General features: G+C 55.9%; 1 protein-coding gene across 2 annotated transcripts in view; it reads left to right on the top strand.

The window, feature by feature from the left end:
- The window catches only part of LOC111146550 (trafficking protein particle complex 9), a 636638-nt gene that overhangs the window by 167179 nt on the left and 449611 nt on the right, over window positions 1-19848 (top strand). For both annotated transcript variants that reach the window (XM_022502135.1, XM_022502136.1), the window contains one exon: window positions 15809-15961. In XM_022502135.1, coding sequence (XP_022357843.1) covers window positions 15809-15961 — 153 coding nt within the window. The remainder of the gene's footprint in view (window positions 1-15808; window positions 15962-19848) is intronic.

Consider the following 19848-nt stretch of genomic DNA (forward strand, 5'->3'; position numbering starts at 1 on the left):
ACCACCACCATCTCCACTATCTCCACAGTTACCTCCACCACCACCACCACCACCATCGCCACTATCTCCATCACCTCCATCACTACCTCCACCACCTCCACCGCCACCACCACTGCCATCATCACCATCACCATCACCATTGTTGCTACCACCAGCAACGTTGTCACCAGCACCGCTGTCACCCTTATTGCTGCCACCATTGTCACCCCTGCTGCCATCGCCATTTGTTCACGTTGCAACAAATGGGAGGCTCTACTGTGTGAAGGCCCCACACTGTATGACTCAGCACATTTGGGTGGTTTCCATCTTGGGACTATTAAGAGTAGCACTGCTCTTGAGTATTTTGGTGCGTGCTTTCGGGGGTGTCTGCAGATGTTTCCACCGCGTGTATCTCCAGGAGTGGAATGTTGGGTGGGGGGGGTGTATGTATACTCAGCTTTAGAGCAGAACACTTTCCCACAGGGGCTGCACTCGTACACTCTGTCATTGTGTGAGAGCTCCGGTTGCTCAGGTCCACACTGATTCTTGGCCTTTGTAGTCATTCTGGTGGGGCGGGTGGGTGTCACCATATAACACTGGGGTTTTAGTTTGCATTTGTTTGATGACCAGAGAAGTTGAGTACCTTTCATATGGTTTTGGACACTCAGATCCTGTTTTATCCAAGTGCTTTGGTCCCTTTTTCCCACTGGGTGTTCTTCTCTGTCTCACTCTGTTGCCTCCCTGTGTCTCCCCATCACTCCTGACTTGTAAGATGTGTGTGTTCTGAGTATGAGCTCTTTGCTGGGAAGAAGTGTGAATGTCTCCTGCGCGGTTGCCTCTGTGGTCTCTTAGTGGTGCTTTGGGTGAATGGAAGTTACTCATCGTAATACAGTTCACCTAATTAATCACTGTTTTCCTCTGTGGTCCTTGCCCTTTGTGTCTCATTTAAAGAAACTTTGTCTACTCTCGGCCTGTGGGAAGCTTTGGATCCTGCCTTAGGCTCATCCTGTCTTTCCCCTATTTTTGGGAGCGGGTACATAGGGATTAGGTAAGAAATGCCTCCCTGACACGAAATACCTTCATCTGGTATTTGGAATTTAATCCTTGTTTTGAGGGTGTGGTCGGTGTTGGAACCTGGGGATTCCGGGTGAATGACGGATAATCCCAGAGCCCATAACGGGGAAGCGTGTCCCATACCTTCCCTCACCGTCACCGCTTAGCAGCTGGAAACCGTCTTTTCGTTTTCTCAGATAAACCTGAGTGGTGATCGTGTGTCCACTGTTGGTTAGGAACTTGCTGCTCCTTTCTGAAGCGGGAATCCTCCTGTTTGTCCCTTTTGGAAGTCCTCGAACAACTTCCTGTGGGCCTGGACCCTGGTTGCAGGGGCCTGTGCGACTGGCCTCTGCCCCGTGCTTTAGCCTCCCCTTTGCCCACCTCTCCCCTTCAGCTCCCAACGCAGAGGTCGTTCGGATCTCATTTCAGGTGCCTGGACATTAGGGCGCTGTCTTTTACACTTGAGGATAAACCGTCTTCTCTCTCTATAGCTCAGCTCGCGGACTTCCACTCCTGCCCCTTTACCTGCTCATTCCCAGGGAACTTCTCTGCTGGCTTACTGCTTAGTGGTCACCCTGAGAACCCTTCGTCCCCTGGCCTCCTCTGTCCCCTCCTCTGTTGTCTCAGAGGGCCTCCAGGTGCCCGATGTGTGGTGGTTGTCCCGGGAAGGCTCTCTGTCCCCGAGCAGCTGTGAGTCTCCCAGAGGCCAGCGTGGTGGCCCTTGGACCTCCAGGCCTAGTGTCTGGTCGGTGCTTAGTGCTGAGGGGTTGCCGATGGTGGTGATGGGAAGGGGCTTTCTCAGTGATAGAACAGGCCTGTAAGAGTCTGCCCGGTTCTCCTGCTGAGTGAGTGGGGTGAAAACTTGATGCGTGGATATCACTTTGATATTTGTAATGAGTTGCCTGGGTCCTCTTAGATGCCCAGCTTTGGGCCATGTGAGCTTCTGCCTCTGCTGCTCTGCTGGGACCCCCTCCTTCCTGCAAAGACCTTGAGCTGCTCTGCGTTGGGTGAGCGCTGTCTGTCTCCAGTCTGGCTTTTGCCTTCCTGTCTGGGCTTCCCTGGGCTTTGGTGTTGTTGTGTTTTGAACCCTCATGGTACTTACTCTTTGTATCACCCGTCCCGTCCCTCTCTGGCCTTTTATTGGGAGAGTGTTGAGACACACAGAGGAGCTGGGGAGTTGCGCAGTGGACACCGTGTGCCACCGTCTCAGCTCTGTAATTAACATTTCCCTGCATTGGACTTATCCCCTCTCTGTCCAGCCTCCTCTCTGTTCACTGACCCGTCGTATTTGTTAGGGTAGTTCATTGTCGGGTGCGGGTTTCAGTGCATTTTACCTGCTAAGACTTCTGGTGCACATCACTAATTAGAGTTCAAAGTTGGTTTGCTTTTTTTGGATAAAATACATTTGCAGTGAAATGTACAAATCTTAAATTATCATTTGATGAGTTTTGACAAGCGCGTGTGTCCTCTGGCTCCCTTGCCAGCCAGTCCCTGCTTGTGGCCAGAAGGGCTGTATTTATTGGGTTGGCTTTCAGTCAGTGTGGACTGGTTGTGGTGTAGACCACTGGAACCGCTCGTGAGGACTGGGCAGAACACCAGGGTGAAGCCTTCCTCAGTGGGTACGTCGCACGCACTGTCAGCCATCTCCTCACCCCGGTTCCCAGACTGCCTTGTCCACATCTCACCATCTGCCTTGCTGCGGCGCTTTCCTCGCAGATCTTCCCCTCCAGGCGGCTCTAGGGCGGATGGGCGGTGTTAGTACCCTCTCCGTGTGGGTAGGGGCAGCGAATGCCCCCGCAGTTAGACTTGTGTGAGGCCGCACAACAGGTTCTGGAGGACTGTGGGCCTCGCACTCTCCACTCTGGGACCTTTACCCCAATCACTAGACCGGGAGCCTCAAGTGCACAGTGGTGAGCGTGGGAGGTCCACTTCCAAACAGCGCGTTTACAAGCGAGAAAGGAAAGCTGCCAGTCTTCAAAAGTTCTCACTGCAAGCTGCATACGTTTACATGTGGAGTTAAGTTAGTAAAAACAATCTGCTTCCAGCATATACAAAGGGAGTAACTCTGGTCACTTACCTTCTACAGTACCAAAAAGCTGTGGGCATTAATCGATGTTCTCGTATGTAGGGGAAGAGGGAACGATGTCTTAAAACGGGAACAGGTGCAGGAGTGAGGCGTTTGAGTGGGGGAAGGCAGCAGAGGCTTGGTGAGCTCTTCCGGTTTGTGGTGGGGACAATGGGCGACATCTGTTTCCATGTGAGAACGATCTTTATGAGCCCGATGAGTTTAGCTTCTTCTTCTTCTTCTTTTTTTAATAACACATAATGGAATATTTGCCTCAGGGGTACAGGTCTGTGAATCAGTCTTACACACTTCACAGCACGTACCATAGCACATACCTTCCCCAATGTCCATCACCAGCCACCCCAGCCCTCCCACCGCCCTCACCTCCAGCAGCCCTTGGTTTGTTTTGTGAGATTTAGAGTCTCTTATGGTTTGTCTCCCTCCTGATACCATTTTGTTTCATTTTTTTCCCTCCCTTCCCCCCATGACCCCCGCCCTGCCTCTTGGGAGACCATATGATAATTGTCTTTCTCTGATTGACTTATTTCACTCAGCGTAATGCCCTATAGTTCCATCCGTGTCATTGCAAATGGCAAGATTTCAGGTCTTTTGATGGCTGCGTAGTGTTCCATTGTGTATATGGACCCGATCTCCTGTACCCATTCATCTGTGGGTGGGCATCTTATGCATCTGCCCACGGGCGTCTCCCACATGGAACAAACGCCTCCTCTGGGCTCAGTCTTCCTTTCTTTGCGCTGCTGTTAGCTACTTTGCACCTCAGCAGTAATGCTGGCCTCTACCTTGTGGCGCTTACCACGCACCAGGTGGGTGGCGGGTGGCACTTGAGGTACTTGTCATGTAAGAGCTGGTCTATTACTTTACTGTTGTGTCCCCGGTGCCTAGGAGTTCAGCACAGCTTGTCACACGGTAGGAGGTCAGGAAGGACTGCGCGTGCCCGCTGTGCGGGGCTGTCGCGAGAGTGAAAGGTGAATGCAGGACGTGGGAAGCTCTTGGGACAATTCCGAGCAGGAGAGTATGTAGCTCACGCTTGCTGTAAGGAGACCGACCATTCCGGACGTGTCCCATCTGCGGAGGCTGCGGGCTTCAGGCCTTGGCTGTGCAGGGGCTCCCTGCAGGCCTCATGCTCTCTTTTCTCCTGCTCCTAATGCCCCAGAAGCACCCAGAGTCTTGTCAGGGGCTCTCGTGAGTCTTGGAGAGGTCCTGACTCCCCTCGAATAAATACCCTTTTCTTCAGATAAAGAAACATTCCTGTTTTTTCTCTTCCTTTATCTTCCTTGCTTTCCTGTCTTGTTTTAATCCTACAAACTCATTTTAAAAATCCTTTTGTATGTAAGATCAGTGATACTAATAGTGAAACACACCTATGTGGGTCCTGACCTCAGGAGTCCAAACTCTACGTTGGCCCTGATGGTGGGCGCGTGTCCCTGTGATCATGAGACCTGACGTGGACACAAGCATTTGGGATTCAGCCAGACAAGGGCTGTCAGCGTCGTGAAAATTTTAACTACAGCCCATCTGTGAGCAGGTGTTTGCTTGTAGGTCGTTAAAGATGAAAACTTGCGCCTTCACTGAAATAAGCATAGATTTCATCATAACGAAGCCCGAGTGAAGGGAATTGATTGTATCTGCTTTTTAGCCATCTTCTAAGGTACGTGTGAGTATACAAACCCCAATATTCACATACTTATGTTCATAAAAATACCCCTTAATATCTTCATTCTGCTACTGTAATTTTTTTGACAAAAGCAATGACTCCATGTTGGCGTAACTAGAAGCTCGTGCGTGTTCGCACTGAGGTGGATTCTCTACTGCCTGCCTTTCCCACGTGTGTTGTGCGGCGTCTCCGCGGTTAGACGCAGGTCGGAACGGTTCTCCGATGTCGGAGGTCAGCGGGCGGCAGGGCCACTTCCTGGATCACGGTCGACGCCAAATGACCAGTTTCACTCGACTGCGTGAAGCTCAACTGCGGCATTAAAGGGATGACTGTTGTTCCTGAAACTCAACCCCGGGGACAGTTAGAGGCTGTGCCGGCCACGCGGTTGATTCACGTTTATCTCTTTGTTCTTTGCAGCATATTGTGGCACAGTCTTGTTTTTTTTGTTTTTTTTTTTTTTTTTTAGTTCAAACCCGGGAATTTCTTACACTGGATTAGGAACGACTGGCCTAGTATCTTAGTTTCAGGTATATGGCGGAGCTTCGATATTTTTGCGCATCATGCGATGATCAGGGCAGGTCTGGTTACCACCTGTCACCATGCAGAGCTGGGACAGCGTTACCGGCTGTATCCCCGATGCTGCCCGTGACATCCCTGTGACGTATGTATTTTATCACTGGGAGTTTGCCCTCTCCGTGCCCTTGGTGTACTCGGCCCGTCCCCCGGCCCCCCTGGCAGTTCTGTGTATTTGTGACGCATTTCTGCTGGGCTCTGTCCATTCGCCTCAGTTTTCACAGCCCACGTGCACGTGGATCGGGCGGTTTGAGTTCTGCTCGGGCTATTTCACTGAGCACAGCTCCCTCCGGCTCCGCGCACTGGGCTGCGAACGGCGGACTCCGTTCTGCCGGCGGCCGCGCCGTCTCCCGCCGCGGGTGCTCAGCTGCCGTCCGGCTCCGCGCCTCGGCCGGGGACGCTCGGGCTGCCTCCGCGGCTTGGCTGCTGTGGTAATGCCGCCACGAACGCAGACGGGCCTGCGTGTTTTTGAGTTAGTGTTTTCGTTTTCTTCCCATAAATACGCAGAAGTGGAATCGCTAGGTCCTACGGTCATTCTGTTTTTAATTTTTCGAGCACAGGATTTTGAAAAATGTCCCTGGATAGTCCGTGTCGCACCACGGTAACGAAAGGGGGAAACTGAAAGGTGCATTTTTAAGGCGTAAAAGTGGACGAAACCTGACAGGGAAGCTACTCGGCTTTCAGTCCCGCCGCAGTGGCTCCGCGGCTTCTGGTCGCCGTGCGTGTCCCTGTGTCGTTACCCAGACTTAAACGCTGCGTCACGTGCGCTGAGGGTGGGTGCTGCTCGGTGCGTGGGTTTCGCCGTTGTTCGCACGTGTCACTCTCAGGCCCCGGCGCGAGAGAAGGAAGCAGTGCGAGAACTGTTTCTAATGCTCACAGCGTGGGATCGTCGGCTTCTGGACGCAGGACGTGGAACCAGTTTACGGACCCCTCTGCTGTGGGTGGGGCATGGACTGGGGCAGGGTTCAAGTGTGTCTTGAGCTGTGCTGCCCTTGGCCTGTGTGTTTGGAACCAGCCCGGGGTCCCCTGGTTCCCGAGTCGTTTTCCTCCCCTTCCTTCTTGCCCTCGCTCCCTCGCTCTGTCGGAGCAGGGTGTCCCGTGCGGGCCCTCTTCAGCCGGTGACAGGCTGACAGCCTTGGCTTCCAGCCCCTGGTCCGAGCAAGCCGTGTGACCACTTGAGGACGCGTGTTCTGGTGCCAGCTCTCCCCGGGACCCCGTCCCTCTCTCCGGTGGTCGTTCGGGAACAAGCAGGGAAGCCCCTGGTGCACCCAGCACGGTGCCTGGCGTGTGGCTGCTGCTGAGAAACCGCTCAGCTCCCTTCCCATTACGTGGGGGAATGACCTGGGGCTTCTGCTCCCCATTGTCCGCGTCTGTCTGCCAGGCCCCGGGAAGCCAGCGCGTCGGATTTGTTAAATCCCGCTGCAGATTAGCAGACGCACACCCCACGTGAGGAAGACCGGCCCCCCTGTTTCAGTTTCCCGGGCTGGCCTCTTGGCTTTCAGAAACCGTTGTAGCTTTCTCCTTGTTCTCAGATTTCCCTGGAATGGTGAGATTGAGCAGTACGGATGAACAAACGTGTTCTCGTGTGAAAACTCTAGCAACTTAGAACGGGAAAGCAGATAGCAGAGTCCGCACGCGTCAGCCCCACTGCGACGCAGGGAATGAAGCCAGGAGGGTGAGGTGGGGAGACGTGGGTTGGGACGTGGGGCTTGGACACTGAGGGGTCACTGGCTCCTCTGTCCCTAATCTCAAAGAGGGACCCGTGAGCTGTGCAATTCTCAGGCCCCAGGGTTCTGTGACAAGTTGGCTGAGGTGCCACCCAAAGTTACAGTCAGAGTTACCCTCCCCACAGAGTTTTATTTTATTTTTTAAAGATTTTATTTATTTGACAGAGACACAGTGAGAGAGGGAACACAAGCAGGGGGAGTGGGAGAGGGAAAGGCAGGCTTCCCACCGGGCAGGGAGCCCGACATGGGGCTCAATCCCAGGACCCTGGCATCATGACCTGAGCCGAAGGCAGATGCTTAATGACTGAGCCACCAGGCGCCCCACGTAGCTTTCTTGTACTCAGTTTCTTAGCCCAGCATTTGGAGAAACTCCCGTCTGACTTGCCGCTTACCTTCTTTCTTTCCACCGCTGTGCTCGGGGAGCAGGACAGCAGTGACCCCTGTCTTCACGGGTCTGGTGTGGGTGGAAGCAGAGGGTAGCCCGTGTGCTGTGGGCCGCGAGGCAGTGGGAAGGTCTGCTCTCAGTTTTCTTCCTACCACTGGTCCTCTGTGCTCGTTTGTTCCCTCCGCCTCCCAGTTGTCTGTCCGTTTGCTCAGGTCTTCAACAAGCCTTTTCTGAGCACGCCTATGTGGTGGCCATTGTGTGGGGCCCTGGGACACCCAGGAATCAGCTCCGAGTGCCTGTCCTCTGGGTGTAGGAGGGTGCTTCTATGGTCTTTGTCGCCTGGCTCCCTGTGGCCACAGTTGGATGTAGTCACAGCTTTGCCAACTGTCAGGTATCCCGGGTGCCTCCCCTCCATCATTCACATGCCAGTCCTCACACCACCTCCTGGAAGCTTTGCCGACCCCCAGACGGAGTCACGCCACTCCTCCCGTACGCCGCCCTGCTCACACCCTGTCACAGCAACACTCACTTCACTTGGCTTTGTGTCCCCCAACAAGCAGGCGTTCACATCACGTCGCTACACACGCATCCTTCCGGGCCCATGAATGACCCATGAATCCTGTCCTGAAGGGCTCGTGGTTCAATGTGGGCGTCAGGCGTGTTCACCGAGTGGGACCAAGTGTTGCGGGCGCTTAGCACCTTTCTGCCGCAGCGAGGAACCACAGCGCGGGGACCGGCTGCTGTGCTCCTAGGAAGACACTGGAAGTTGTGAGTGGCAGGAACTCCTCCAGCTCTGTGTCCCTGGTGGACGTGACTGCAGTGGCCTTCTCCAACAGCTCAGCCTGTGGCACGGTTGTGGAGACGTTTACAGGCCCCGTTCATTGGAAGACCAAGTGGAGTGCCTTGTAGCCACTGTTACAAGACCTGAAATGTTCAGCTTCCTGGGAGCGGGATGAGAAGTGAGCCAGCACGGTGGGGAGTGCAGAGGAAGTTAGGGCGTCTGGCCCTGCAGTTTAGGAACTTTTTTTCTTTTTTTAAAGATTTTATTTATTTGAGAGGTAGAGAGAGTGCATGAGCAGGGGTGGGGGAGGGACAGAGGCAGAGGGAGAAGCAGACTCCGTGCTGAGCAGGGAGCCTGGCCCGGGCCTTGAACCCAGGATCCTGAGATCGTGACCTGAGCCGAAGGCAAAGGCTTAACCGACTAAGCCCCCTGGGCGCCCCAGTTTGGGAACTTTTGAACATCAAATTCCCAGTTGGTTGTTTGGGGCCAGCAGTGTTGCCCTGTGAGAGCATGTAGCTGCCAGCTGCTGCGATGTCCTCTTCTGTGGGGCCCGGGCTTCCCCAGGACGTCCAGACACCCGGAGTGCTGATGCAGCAGTGAAAACGAGGAAGAGGGGCGCCTGGGTGGCTCGCTGGGTCGAGCGTCTGACTCTTGACTTTGGCTCAGGTCGTGATCTCAGGGTCGTGGGATCGAGCCTTGCATTGGGCTCGCACTGTGCACGGAGCCGCTCACGATTCTGTCTCTCCCTCTGTCCCTGTCCCTGCTTGGCCCCCCTCTCTTTCTCTCTCAAATAAAGATATCGAAGGTGCATTTCTGGAAATTGACCTGCGGTCGTGTCTCACGGGCTTGTTGTCGGGGCTAGACAGGGCAGCGTCTTGGGGTAGGTGGACTCCTGGCTCCACCCCCTCCTGGGTTTCCTTGGGCAGCTGGCCTGAGGGGACGATAGCAGGACGTGTTGCGAGCGTCACTTTGTGGGCTCAGGGATACATGCATATGAAGGTTGTTGTGCGGTGCCTGCCTTGTGGACGTGCTCGTTCCCCGTCAGCCGCCCTGTGGGTGCTGTGTGTGGGATGGTGGGGAGCTCACACCAGGTGTGCGTTTCCCGCCCCACCCTCCTTCGGGGGCGCGTCTGTGGGTGCCCCCCGCAGCCCAGCTGAGAGCCCGGCTGATGGTGTCTTCCATGTCTCTCTTACATACCGCTGCCTCCGGACGCCTGTGACACAGCTAGCCTTCCGTGCTCTGCAGCCAGGACCGCGGGGAGCCCTGAGCACATCTCACAGCTCATTTGAGCACAGTTGATGTCTCAGCGGCAACACTTTTGAGAAACGGAAAGTCATCAAACAGCTGAGAGGAGCGCTGCAATTGGAGGTTTTAGTTTCGGTTCCGCCCCCCACCCCGGTGATGAAGTCCTGCCGCACTGGCCTGCTGCTGGCTGCGAGCCTCCGTTCCTTCCTGCAGATCTGGGGCCTCAGCACGTGTGCGTCCCGCCTCTACCTCCTAGGCCAGCGAGCCCCGGCTTAGTTGGATGCCGCCCTGACTTGGGCAGGGCATTAAGGCAGTTTTGAACTTGTTCTGTATGTGATGGGATTATAGGCTTTTACGAAATTTTCAGATTGCGAAGAACGTCATCTGTCACCTGCTCTGAGCTTCTGGGGGCTTCTCCTCTGCCCCCCACCTTGTTCCTTCCTGGAATCAGAGATCTCACCCAGGCATGTGCCCTTTACAGGCAGGGAGCTCCTCCTCTTCTCCTTCCCCTTGTCCTCCTTCTCCTTCTCCTCCTCCTCCTTCTTCTGAAGATTTTATTCATTCATTTGAGAGAGAGCGAGTGAGAGAGAGAGAATGAGCAGGGGGAGGGGCAGAGGGGGAAGCAGACTCCCCGCTGAGCAGGGAGCCCCATGCAGGGCCCAATCCCAGGACCGTGGGATCATGACCTGAGCCGAAGGCGGCTGCATAAGCTGCTGAGCCCCCTGGGCGCCACAGGGAGCCCTTCTGATTTACCTCTTTTCCCCAGAGCAGAGCACAGTGGGTGCCCTGGGGACGTTCAGAGGCTGTGTGGTGAGTGTTCCCGGGTGAATGGAAGGGGAAGGCCAGCAGCATGGCGCCCTGTCGTTTCCCCAGGCCGCCTCTGTGTGCCAGGCCGCCGTGCCGAGGCCGGCCTGCCTCAGCGTATGTTGGTGCTGACCCCAGGGTCGTCTCTACCTGCTGACGAGGCATCTTGGGACGACGGAGGAGGGCCGCCGGGGCAGTGCTGGGACTCAGATTCCCATTGGTCTGATCCTGAAGCTCACCATTTGACTGTTTTATTTCCCATCATCTCCTTTCAGAGTCCTCTCTCCATCGCCTTAGCGATGTGTCCGTTGCGAGCAGCCTGCACGCTGCTTGTGAAGCTGGTTCCTGTTCCGGGTGAGCAGCGAGAGGCAGAACGTGGAGTGGAAAGGCCCTGGCCCTGACCTTGGCTCTTTTACCTCTAGCTGTTTGAGTAGGGGGACGTTGTTGCAACTCTCTGAGCTTTAGTTGGCTCTTTCGTAACATGGCAGTAACAGAGCCGCAGTCTGAGGTTAGAAGACAGCACGTAGGAGATGATGGTGGCACTTGTTTTTATAAAGGGACTCCAGGGAGAGATGTGTCTTGTTCCCTGGACTCCTCCATCGCTGCCCACAGAGCCCAGCAGCACAGCGAGTGGAAAGCAGGGGCAGAGCTTCTCTCGGGAGCTCGGACCGGCTTCTCCTAAGCCCGGTCCGTTCTTCCTGGGCACTGCGTGGTTCGCACGGAGCAGCAGCGCTGCTGCTTCCAAGACGTTGACGGGCTGGGGATCGAGTCTGGGGGCTCAGGCACACCCGTGCCCCAGGCGATCGCTGTCCTTGCCGTCAATCCACATTATCGCTGGGCCCTGACAGGCGGTCCTGGGAGAAGCAGCTGCCTTGGCTTAGAACCCGGCCTCGCTGTCCTGGGGGGCGGTCAGCATGCTCAGTCTCGTGCGTGCGCTTGCAGACCCCGGGTTCACGGGGCTTCTCCCCATGTTCCACCGGGGTAGTGGGGGTCCCCGGAGGATTTAGACACAACACTGAGAGGTAAGCATGTGTGTGTGTATATGTTTAGGGAAGTGTAATACATTACCTCATTGTAGAAAATTCAGAAAATAAAAGCAATTTGAAACGACTGTGATCCCTGTACTCGGAGGGGACCCACGTTAGCTGTAAGGTGGGCTATACCTATGTATTTTTCCATGTGAACATTTTTGTGCCACGAAATGCTAGTGTACATTCACTCTGGTAATCTGCTTTCCCCCCATCTGTTCTAAGTCTAAATCTGAAATGTCTTGGAATACATTTGTCCGTTCCACGTCGAATGCTTCCTGAGCAGCCCCCACGTGCCCGGTGCCACTCCTTGTGCGGGAAGGATGCTGATGGCCGCGGGCACTGCTGTGGACTTACTGAGTGCCAAGTGCAGGCCTGCAGCCTCCCTGCGACTTAACCTGCTCCGTGCGCAGCTCCGTGGAGGGGAGCGAGGCTGGCCCAGCAGGAACAGCTGACACGGCGTGGGGGCCGCTTCTAAGCGAGACCTTGTTCTGGTTGCTTTACTTTGGTTAGCTCGTTTCTTCTCCATGACAACTCATTTTATAGATGAGCACACTGAGGCACGTGCAAGTTCGGTGGCTTACCTAGGGATGCCCAGCTAGAGCCAGGAGTCGAACCCACGCAGTTTTCTCCCAAACTGGGCATTCGTAGCTGGGTTGGTGCCCTGCCCCTCCCGGGAGTGGTGAGCTTCAAGGGGTCTGGTCCCCGCCTTGCAGTCGGTGGAGGAGTGAGCTGTTCGATGCAGGCGGTGATGTTCTAACGGAGGTGGGCGCTTCGGAGCCCAGGGCAGCGCGTGGGATGGGAAGGGCATCCCAGCAAAGGAGCCTCAGGGTCGGGCTGTGAAGGATGAGTCAGAATTGGCCACGTAGGAAAATGCGCCAGGAGACCTCGGCGGGGGAGCAGCATGTGTCGGGGGTTACCTGGGGCTCGGAGGGTGAGGCCAGACGGCTCCAGGCACTCCAGTCCTGTCTGGGCCCCGTCCTCTGGCTCAGGGAATGTACCCCAGAGCTCTCACCTGGTTCCTGCCCATGCAGGGGAGACCTGTTTTTGAAACACAGACCTGCTAGGATCTGCCTCCGGGTCCTAGTCGGTGTGGGCGCTCCGGCCAGTCCTGCCGGAGAGGATGGCTAGGCTGTTTAAAGAAGTTAGTGTGCGCTTCAGGACCGGGGACCTCGGGGCCTGGCCTTCTAGCAGGTAGGGCCCAAATGACGTTCTGTCCTGGTGTCCTATAGCCTGGCATCTCAAATCCCTTCCATTCTGCAATAATTTACTGGATTGGAAAATAGAGGCAAAGAATATAGTAATTGGGTTAGCGCATGTTTACAGAATGTGACCTACGGGTTTCTTGAGACGGTTTGGTCCTCTCAGTGGTTTGGAGCCAAGGCACTAGCTTCGGTTCTGTGCCAGCCCCAGAACGCAGGCGGCGGGCGGTGTGACTTTCGGGGCTGCCGTAAAGACCAGGGGTCAGGTCGGCTTGTGAAGCTGAGTCTGTGTTTCCCAGCAGACCTGGAGAGTCCGTGCAGACGAAGGCAGGAGGGGGAAGGCAGGGCCGGCGGGGGGCTGTGCACCCACACACGTGCACCTGCGCATGGACGGGACAGGTCGGGGGTCACCTGCACAGGTTCCCCCCGACTTTTAAAGATTTTATTTATTGTGGTGCCTGGGTGGTTCAGTGGGTGAAGCCTCTGCCTTTGGCTCAGGTCATGATCCCAGGGTCCTGGGATCGAGCCCCGCATCGGGCTCCCTGCTCAGCAGGAAGCCTGCCTCCTCCTCTCTCTCTCTGCCTGTCTCTCTGCCTACTTGTGATCTCTGTCTGTCAAATAAATCTTTTAACAAAAACATTTTATTTATTGATTTATTTTAGAGAGAGAGTGAGTGCGCATACGCCCATATGCAGATGGGGAGGGGGCAGAGGGAGGGGCACAAGTAGACTCCGTGCTGAGCGCAGAGCCTGAGGTGGGTCTCCATCCCATGACCCCGAGATCATGAACCTGAGCTGAAACCCAGAGTCCACACTTAACCAACTGAGCCCCCCAGTGCCCCTCCCGCTCCCTCTTTCTAACCTGCCTGACTTCTCCCTGCCTTCCCAGCTGCGTCCGAAAGGCAGTCTCTCTGGCGTGTCGCATCTGTGGCTGTGGGCAGGGCCCCCACTGTCCCGGTCTGTCGGGACTCACTGCCCCATGTGGTCGTCAGTCTACGTCCCAGAAGCCCACGGGCCCTACGGTCATCATCCCTTTCCCGACTCCCCATCTTTCCCTGGGTCATTCTGATTCAGGTGGTAACATGCCTGTATGGGGCCTCTGGACACCGCGTGTGCTAGCAGCGTCGGGGGTGCTGTGGTGTCACTGGTACTTCCCGAGCGCCCGTCGTGGGCCTGGTCTTGTACTCGCGGCTGCGGGAGTGCGGTCGCATACCTCCGCCCTCTCGGTTTCCTGTGGGGATCATAGCCGCTACTTCGCTGGGCTGTGGCAGCAGTTGGGCCAGACACCGGCATGTGCAGAGGGTCTGGCATATTCCGGGTGTGCTGTGAGCCCCTCGTGAGCAGGGGGGCATGATGTGGCTTCTGAGTGCCTCGCGTGGACACCACCCCATCTGCTCCTGCATGGAGCACTGCTCTCCGAGGGCCCCGGAGAAGCCCTGCGGCCTGGTGGGTGTGCGGCCGGTTCCGGAGGGACCGTGCCAGGACCAGCGCAGCGTGTGGACTGTGTTTGCAGCGCGGCTCGGCCCTGTGTTCTTCAGCGTGGGCGTGCTCATGTGCTCCGTCTCCCGCTGGCTTCTTCCATGGTGACTTCTGGGTCCGAGGAGCAGGACTTCGTGTGTGCGTCTGCCTTGAGCTGCCTCCATGCGGGATGAGTGTGGTGGGTCCGGAACTGTCGGCGTGCTCTGGTTCTCAACGACGAGTGGCTTAATCTCTCGAAGCCTTGGCTGCCTTATTCCAATAGAGGACATGTAGCACCGAGAACTGGTCCGTAGAAAAGGGAAGCCGGGGCGGGGGTGGGTGGGCAGCAGTGAGGTGCTCCCGCCTCAGGCCCTGCTGGGTCTATGGGAGGAGGGGAAGTACAGAGCCTTGGAGCTGGGCCCTGAGCGGATGACCACGGCAGGGCCTTCTCGTGGACCGAGGGGCCTGGGTGAACGATCTCTTCGCACCTGGTCGGCGAGCAAAGGGCCTCACCTCAGGGTGTTGGGAAGGGCCCAGCACGTGACCCTGACCCCTGACAGCGATAACGCAATTTACTCATCACACATACAGCCCGGGGAGGAGGACACCGCGTGCACCCAGGGCCAAGTAGGGGTTACACTCGGGAACAGAGGGAGGCCAGGGGCTGTGGGAGGCAGGCTGTGTAGTCGCAAGGGGGTGGGTGCCCCTGGTTCCTGCGGGAGGGTGTCGTTCGCTTGTTTTGGTCAGTCTGTGGCTGGTGGGAACTGAAACTGCCGGTTTGAGGGTCAGCAGGGACTGGAGGGGTGAGGGAGATGGGGGACCCAGTCATGGGCACAGGGTGGGGGGGATGGGACCCAGTCATGGGCGCAGGGGGGGGGGATGGGGACCCAGTCATGGGCTCAGGGTGGGGCCGGACCTGTGGTGAGGCCGGTGCAGGGCCCCCTGGTTCCACCAGATGCAGAGGCAGCACTTGGTGTCAGGCCTTGATTTCTGGCCCAAAGCTGGGCTCGTCTGGCAGGCGTGGGAGCTCGAAGGTGACACAGCTGCTTCCACACAGCACAAATGGGGTCCCCACCCCCGCGCTGCCTCCTTGCCGTCTCCCTCCCGTCCTGCAGTGCATGAGCGCCCTTAGCTTTCCAGCGCTTCACACACCCGGCTTCGTTTAATCTGTGCCACAGCCCTGTGACGCGGGAGCTGTCGCCCCCTTTCCACACGGAGACCCCTTGGCGTAAAGGAGTCATCACCCTCCATCTGTCCAGTCAGTCAGAGACGAAAAGGCAGCAGACGCAGGGCTGACTCCGCCGTGCGGATCTCTCCGAGACGGGGGTGGATTTGCGGGGCAGCTCGGAGGCCCCTGCAGGCTCTGCGGGTCCCGGGCGTGGCTCCCAGTCCCGAGGCTCTGGTTTTGAATCCGTTTCCTGAAGAGGGTCCTCTACTGTCTGTGCTTCTCCCACTCGACGTGGATCTGTTTCTCCTCAAGGGGACAACCGAGCCAGTCCTCGTGGGGAAATTCTTGTTACCTCCGAATCCGTTTATTCCGTTTATGTGAGCAAAGGGTGCGTTGATTTTTTGGTGAGAGGAAGCCCGCAGCAGGAGTGGGGACGAGCCGGCCCCAGGCTCGGTGGTCTGCCCCTCGCGCCTCGTTCACAGGCAGCAGCCACTGCCTTGTACCACCCATGAGTCTGGAATTTTCTTGGTACTTGGATTTCTCACATTGTAAATGGTTTGCCTTTTCCTTTGCTTTGGGGGTGCGTGAGGATTTCCCAGGGGGATTGGTAAGTCACATCCTGCCTCAGTCCCACCATCCTGACCACCACTGTCCTCGTCATTGTAGAAAAATTGTACGGCGACTTCTTGAGCTGGAGCCTGGAAGAAACCCTTGCCCAGTTTCCTCTGCAGCCGGGGAAGGTGGCCACTTTCGTGGTCAACGTCAAGGTGAAGCTGGATTTCTCGTGCCAGGAGAATCTCCTCCAAGACCTCAGTGACGGTAAGCCCCCCGCCCCGCGCCCCCCAGTCTTAATCAGCAGGTCGTGGCCCCCCCCCGTGCCTGTGGCTCGCTCCTCCTCACTTGCTTGCCATTCGTTAACTCGAGCTGCCTGAGCCTTCTCCCGGGCACTTAGTCCACCCACTGAGTTCCTGTATAGATCTGGAAGCAATAAAGGTACTTGCTAGCTAAATCATTTCTTCATTCACACTTTTTACCATCCTGTGCTCATGTGCCAGGAGGTCATCTTAAGTTGGTGGAATTACTGCATTTTTCTTCAGGTATAACTGCTGTGATCTAATTGGCCGTGATGGTAAACTTCTTCCGAGGCTGGTGGTTTCTGTAGGGAGGTGGCGTCTGGAGAAAACAGGCATTTATACTCCTTGTAGCATTAGGACTAGCCGATTAGGAGTAAGATCTACTGGATTAATTGTGTCAGATTGCGAGTGGACGTATGTGTTCATACGTTCGGTCAGAGGCATCATGGGGTGTATTAGCTCAGGCGGCTGGAGCAAGATCCATGTGAGATCGGCCACTAGCCTGTGGTGCCTCCTGTTCTTGTGAGGACAGCAGCCCTGCTGGATTAGGGCCCCACACGCATGACCTCACTTAACCTTTATTACATCCTCACAGGTCCAGTCTCCAAATATAGGCGCATTCGGGTTTCGGGCTTCAACACGGGTATTTTGGGGGCCGCAAGCATTCAGTTGAAGGCTATGGTTTGAGATAGCAGATTCTGCCGTTAGAACTTACTGTGTAACTTTGGGCGAGTGACCTTGACTTCTCTTAGTCTCCTAGTTTATGAAATACTTGTGAACATCTCCAGGATGTCACAAGGACTTATATGCCACCTGCAGCCTCGTATGGGGTCAACAGATGTTAGTTATGGTCTGTCCCCCATCCCTTATCTGTAGCATGACATGACATTTCACTGCCTCGTGCTATGAAGCAGGGACTGGCCTGGGCTCTTGGGCCCAGGATGCATAATGAGGAAGGGTCTGTCTCCTGCAGGACAGTGATGGTAGCAGCTGGTATTTCAGAGACCACGTAAATCAGCTCACTTAACCCTCACAGCAACCCTAGGAAGTAGGTGCTATTAATGTCTCCACCTTAGAAATGAGGAATTAAGGCCTAAAGAGGTTGAGTAATTTTTCAGAGGTCACACAGCTAGGAAGTGGCAGAACTGGGTTATGCATCCAGGCAGCCTGACTCTAGAGTCCGTCCTTGCAACCTTCCTGTGGCCCAGAGGGTCAGCGGGGATAATAAGTCTGGGATTAGAGTGCTCCAAGACTCTGGGACATGACGAGATGCAGCTCCCTTTGCCTGGTGAGGTCCTGTAGGGGCTCCCAGCATTTCTGTGCGACTGAACCAGTTCCTGGGCCTGAACTAGAAAGCTTCCTGGATGAAGAAAAAGCACAGGCCCCTCAGGCCTTGGCCTGCAAGGAATCAGCTGGTACCAAGGCCCAGAGGCCTGGCAGTTATGAAGTGGGTGTTATCTCCAGGGACGAGATGTCTGTCTGTCTGTCTCTCTGTGAGAATGGGCCTCTCTCTCCAGTCAGGGTCTCACATGTACGTGGGTGCTCAGGGATGAGGTTGTCCCGTTGAACTCGAGAGGCAAAGCTTAGTTACGGTTCCGTGTTCCCGTGACGGGGACGGTTGTCTTCCCTCTTGCGTCCCCGAGGCGTCTTCAGCCACGCGGGCCACCTGGTCCCTGGAGCGTGCCCAGTGGTCCTGGCTGAGGGCCTCTGTACCGGCTCTGCCCTCACCTCAATCTCTCTCCCCCACAATCTGCACCCCCACCCCCAACTGTTCAGGTGGCCGCTCCTACTGCATCAGCTGGACCAGCACCCCGGCCCTCGTCGCTTCTGTGGCACCTGCATTACTAACTCTGCACTTGTTCCTCCAAGTGTCGTGTTGGTTTTTCCTGCCCATCTGCCTCCTTCCGCTAGAGGAGAAGTTTCAGGCAACCGGGACCCCACCTGTCCTCTTCAGCCTCCATTCACACCATCCGGGGTGCCACGGAGGAAGAGTTGGTGTGCACTGCGGGTCTGGAGGCCTGAGCGAGCCCCTCCTCCCCCTCCTGCCCCGGAGCACTGGCACCCTGGGTGTTAGGGCCTCAACGTGGGAATTTGGGGAGGACACAGACATTCAGTCCATAATACTCGGCATGAAGTTTGCTCCCCTGTGCTCTCTCTAGTGTTTAACCGTAACAAGCTTCTTTGTATAATACTAATATTTGATTAACATTTTTTTGTGTGTATTATTAACAAAGGCAGAAGAGCAAATTTACTGTTGGACACATAAGAAACTGTGAAAATGTCAGGTGGATTTAACATTATACCAGGGCTTAAAGAGTATTGGATTGGGTGGATTTTTTGCTGTTTATAAACTGCCCGATGCCACCAGCCTGCATTTTTCTGCAAGGAGACGGAGGGTTGCAGACAGAGGTTCTGACTTCTTTTTCCCAAGAGAGGAGTTTGGCAGAATAAATGGTGCTTGTCACCTGCCGAGGTGGGGGCTTGATTAGCTCTCGTCCCAGGGCCGTGTCTGGGCAAGCAGACGTCCAGCCGAGCCACCTGGCTGTGGGGAGTGTGGACGGGACACTGACGTGGCTGCCGCCAACGGTGGCTGCTCTCCCTGAGAGACACAACAGGAGGGCTCCAGGGGCAAACCGTACCTGTCCGCCTTGCGGTGGCTCTGTGAGTTCATGTGTTTGTCGTGGTGCGTGTTTCTGCCTTTTGCTACAGAGCTCTGCCCTTCCAAGATGAAAGCAGAATTGTAGTCCGGGACTTGTAGTCTGAGAGTACCTTCTTCTGTCCTGTAAAATAAAACCACGTCAGAGGGGGTAGGATCACCATCGCCAAGAGTTTTGTAAATGCAAGGCTGGTCTGATTTCCCGTCAGTTAGCTACAGCACAAGTGTGATGCGGAACGTGGGGTCGCTCGCTGGATGCCCTCTCTCCTGGCGATGGTTGTTTCCATGGCCAGCTGTAGAACTGGAGGCCCAGGGTCTTCATGTCCACCACCAGGGCGAGTCTCACAGAGGAGAGGAGGTGGGCACCGAGGCCCCCAAGGACCTTCCAGAGTCTGGTGAGTGGATGATGCCGTGTCTGTGTAGTTTGGGCTAAGGATTCAAAAATTTAAGAAACAAAACAAACAAAAAAGAAAACAGAAACTCCTCTAGACTCTCAAATACAGAGAACACACTGGTGGCCACCTGAGCGGGTGAGGTGGGCAGAGGGCACCAAGTGCGCTGATGTGGACGGGCACCGGGTGGCGGGTGGAGGTGTTGAGTCACCGTGTCGCATGGCAGAGCTGATGTTACACCATGTGCTGACTACGCTGGCCTAACGCCAGACAGGCCGTTGTGTGGGCATGCCGGGAGACAGCCGTAACTGCAGTGCCGGTGGCCTCTGGGGCCCGGGAGGTGACCTGCGTGCGGCTCTCAGTGTGACATGGTCAGAAGCCTTCATCTGGCAAGCACTCACGGACCCGGTTTGCCTTCCCAGCATGGACTCAGGTTACCGAAGTCGGATGCCACGTTAAGAATTTAGGACAGTCAGTATAGCCGTCTTGCAGATGGGACCCTGGGTTCTGGGTGGGCTGCAGGCATGTGGCAGGGAGGTAATGTGTATGGAGCGGTGTCAGGTGTCGCATATAAGCCCGGACCGGCCGCTTGACTTGGGTTCTTTCTGCTTAACCTTCCCAGCCGCTCTGGAGAGTAGATGATGGGAGGACGGATGTAGATGAAAGGAGACCAGAGAGAGATCCAACAGTGAAATGCTGTGTGCAATCCTCATCCTATCCTGGGTTTAGTAAAAACACTCGAAGGAGATTTTTGGGACCTCAGCATTCCTGGATGGTGCACGGGAGCAATGGCCCTCCTTGGCC

Source organism: Enhydra lutris, unplaced genomic scaffold (genome assembly GCF_002288905.1).
Source record: "Enhydra lutris kenyoni isolate GAN:26980312 unplaced genomic scaffold, ASM228890v2 scaffoldscaffold14, whole genome shotgun sequence".
Lineage (NCBI taxonomy): Eukaryota > Metazoa > Chordata > Mammalia > Carnivora > Mustelidae > Enhydra > Enhydra lutris.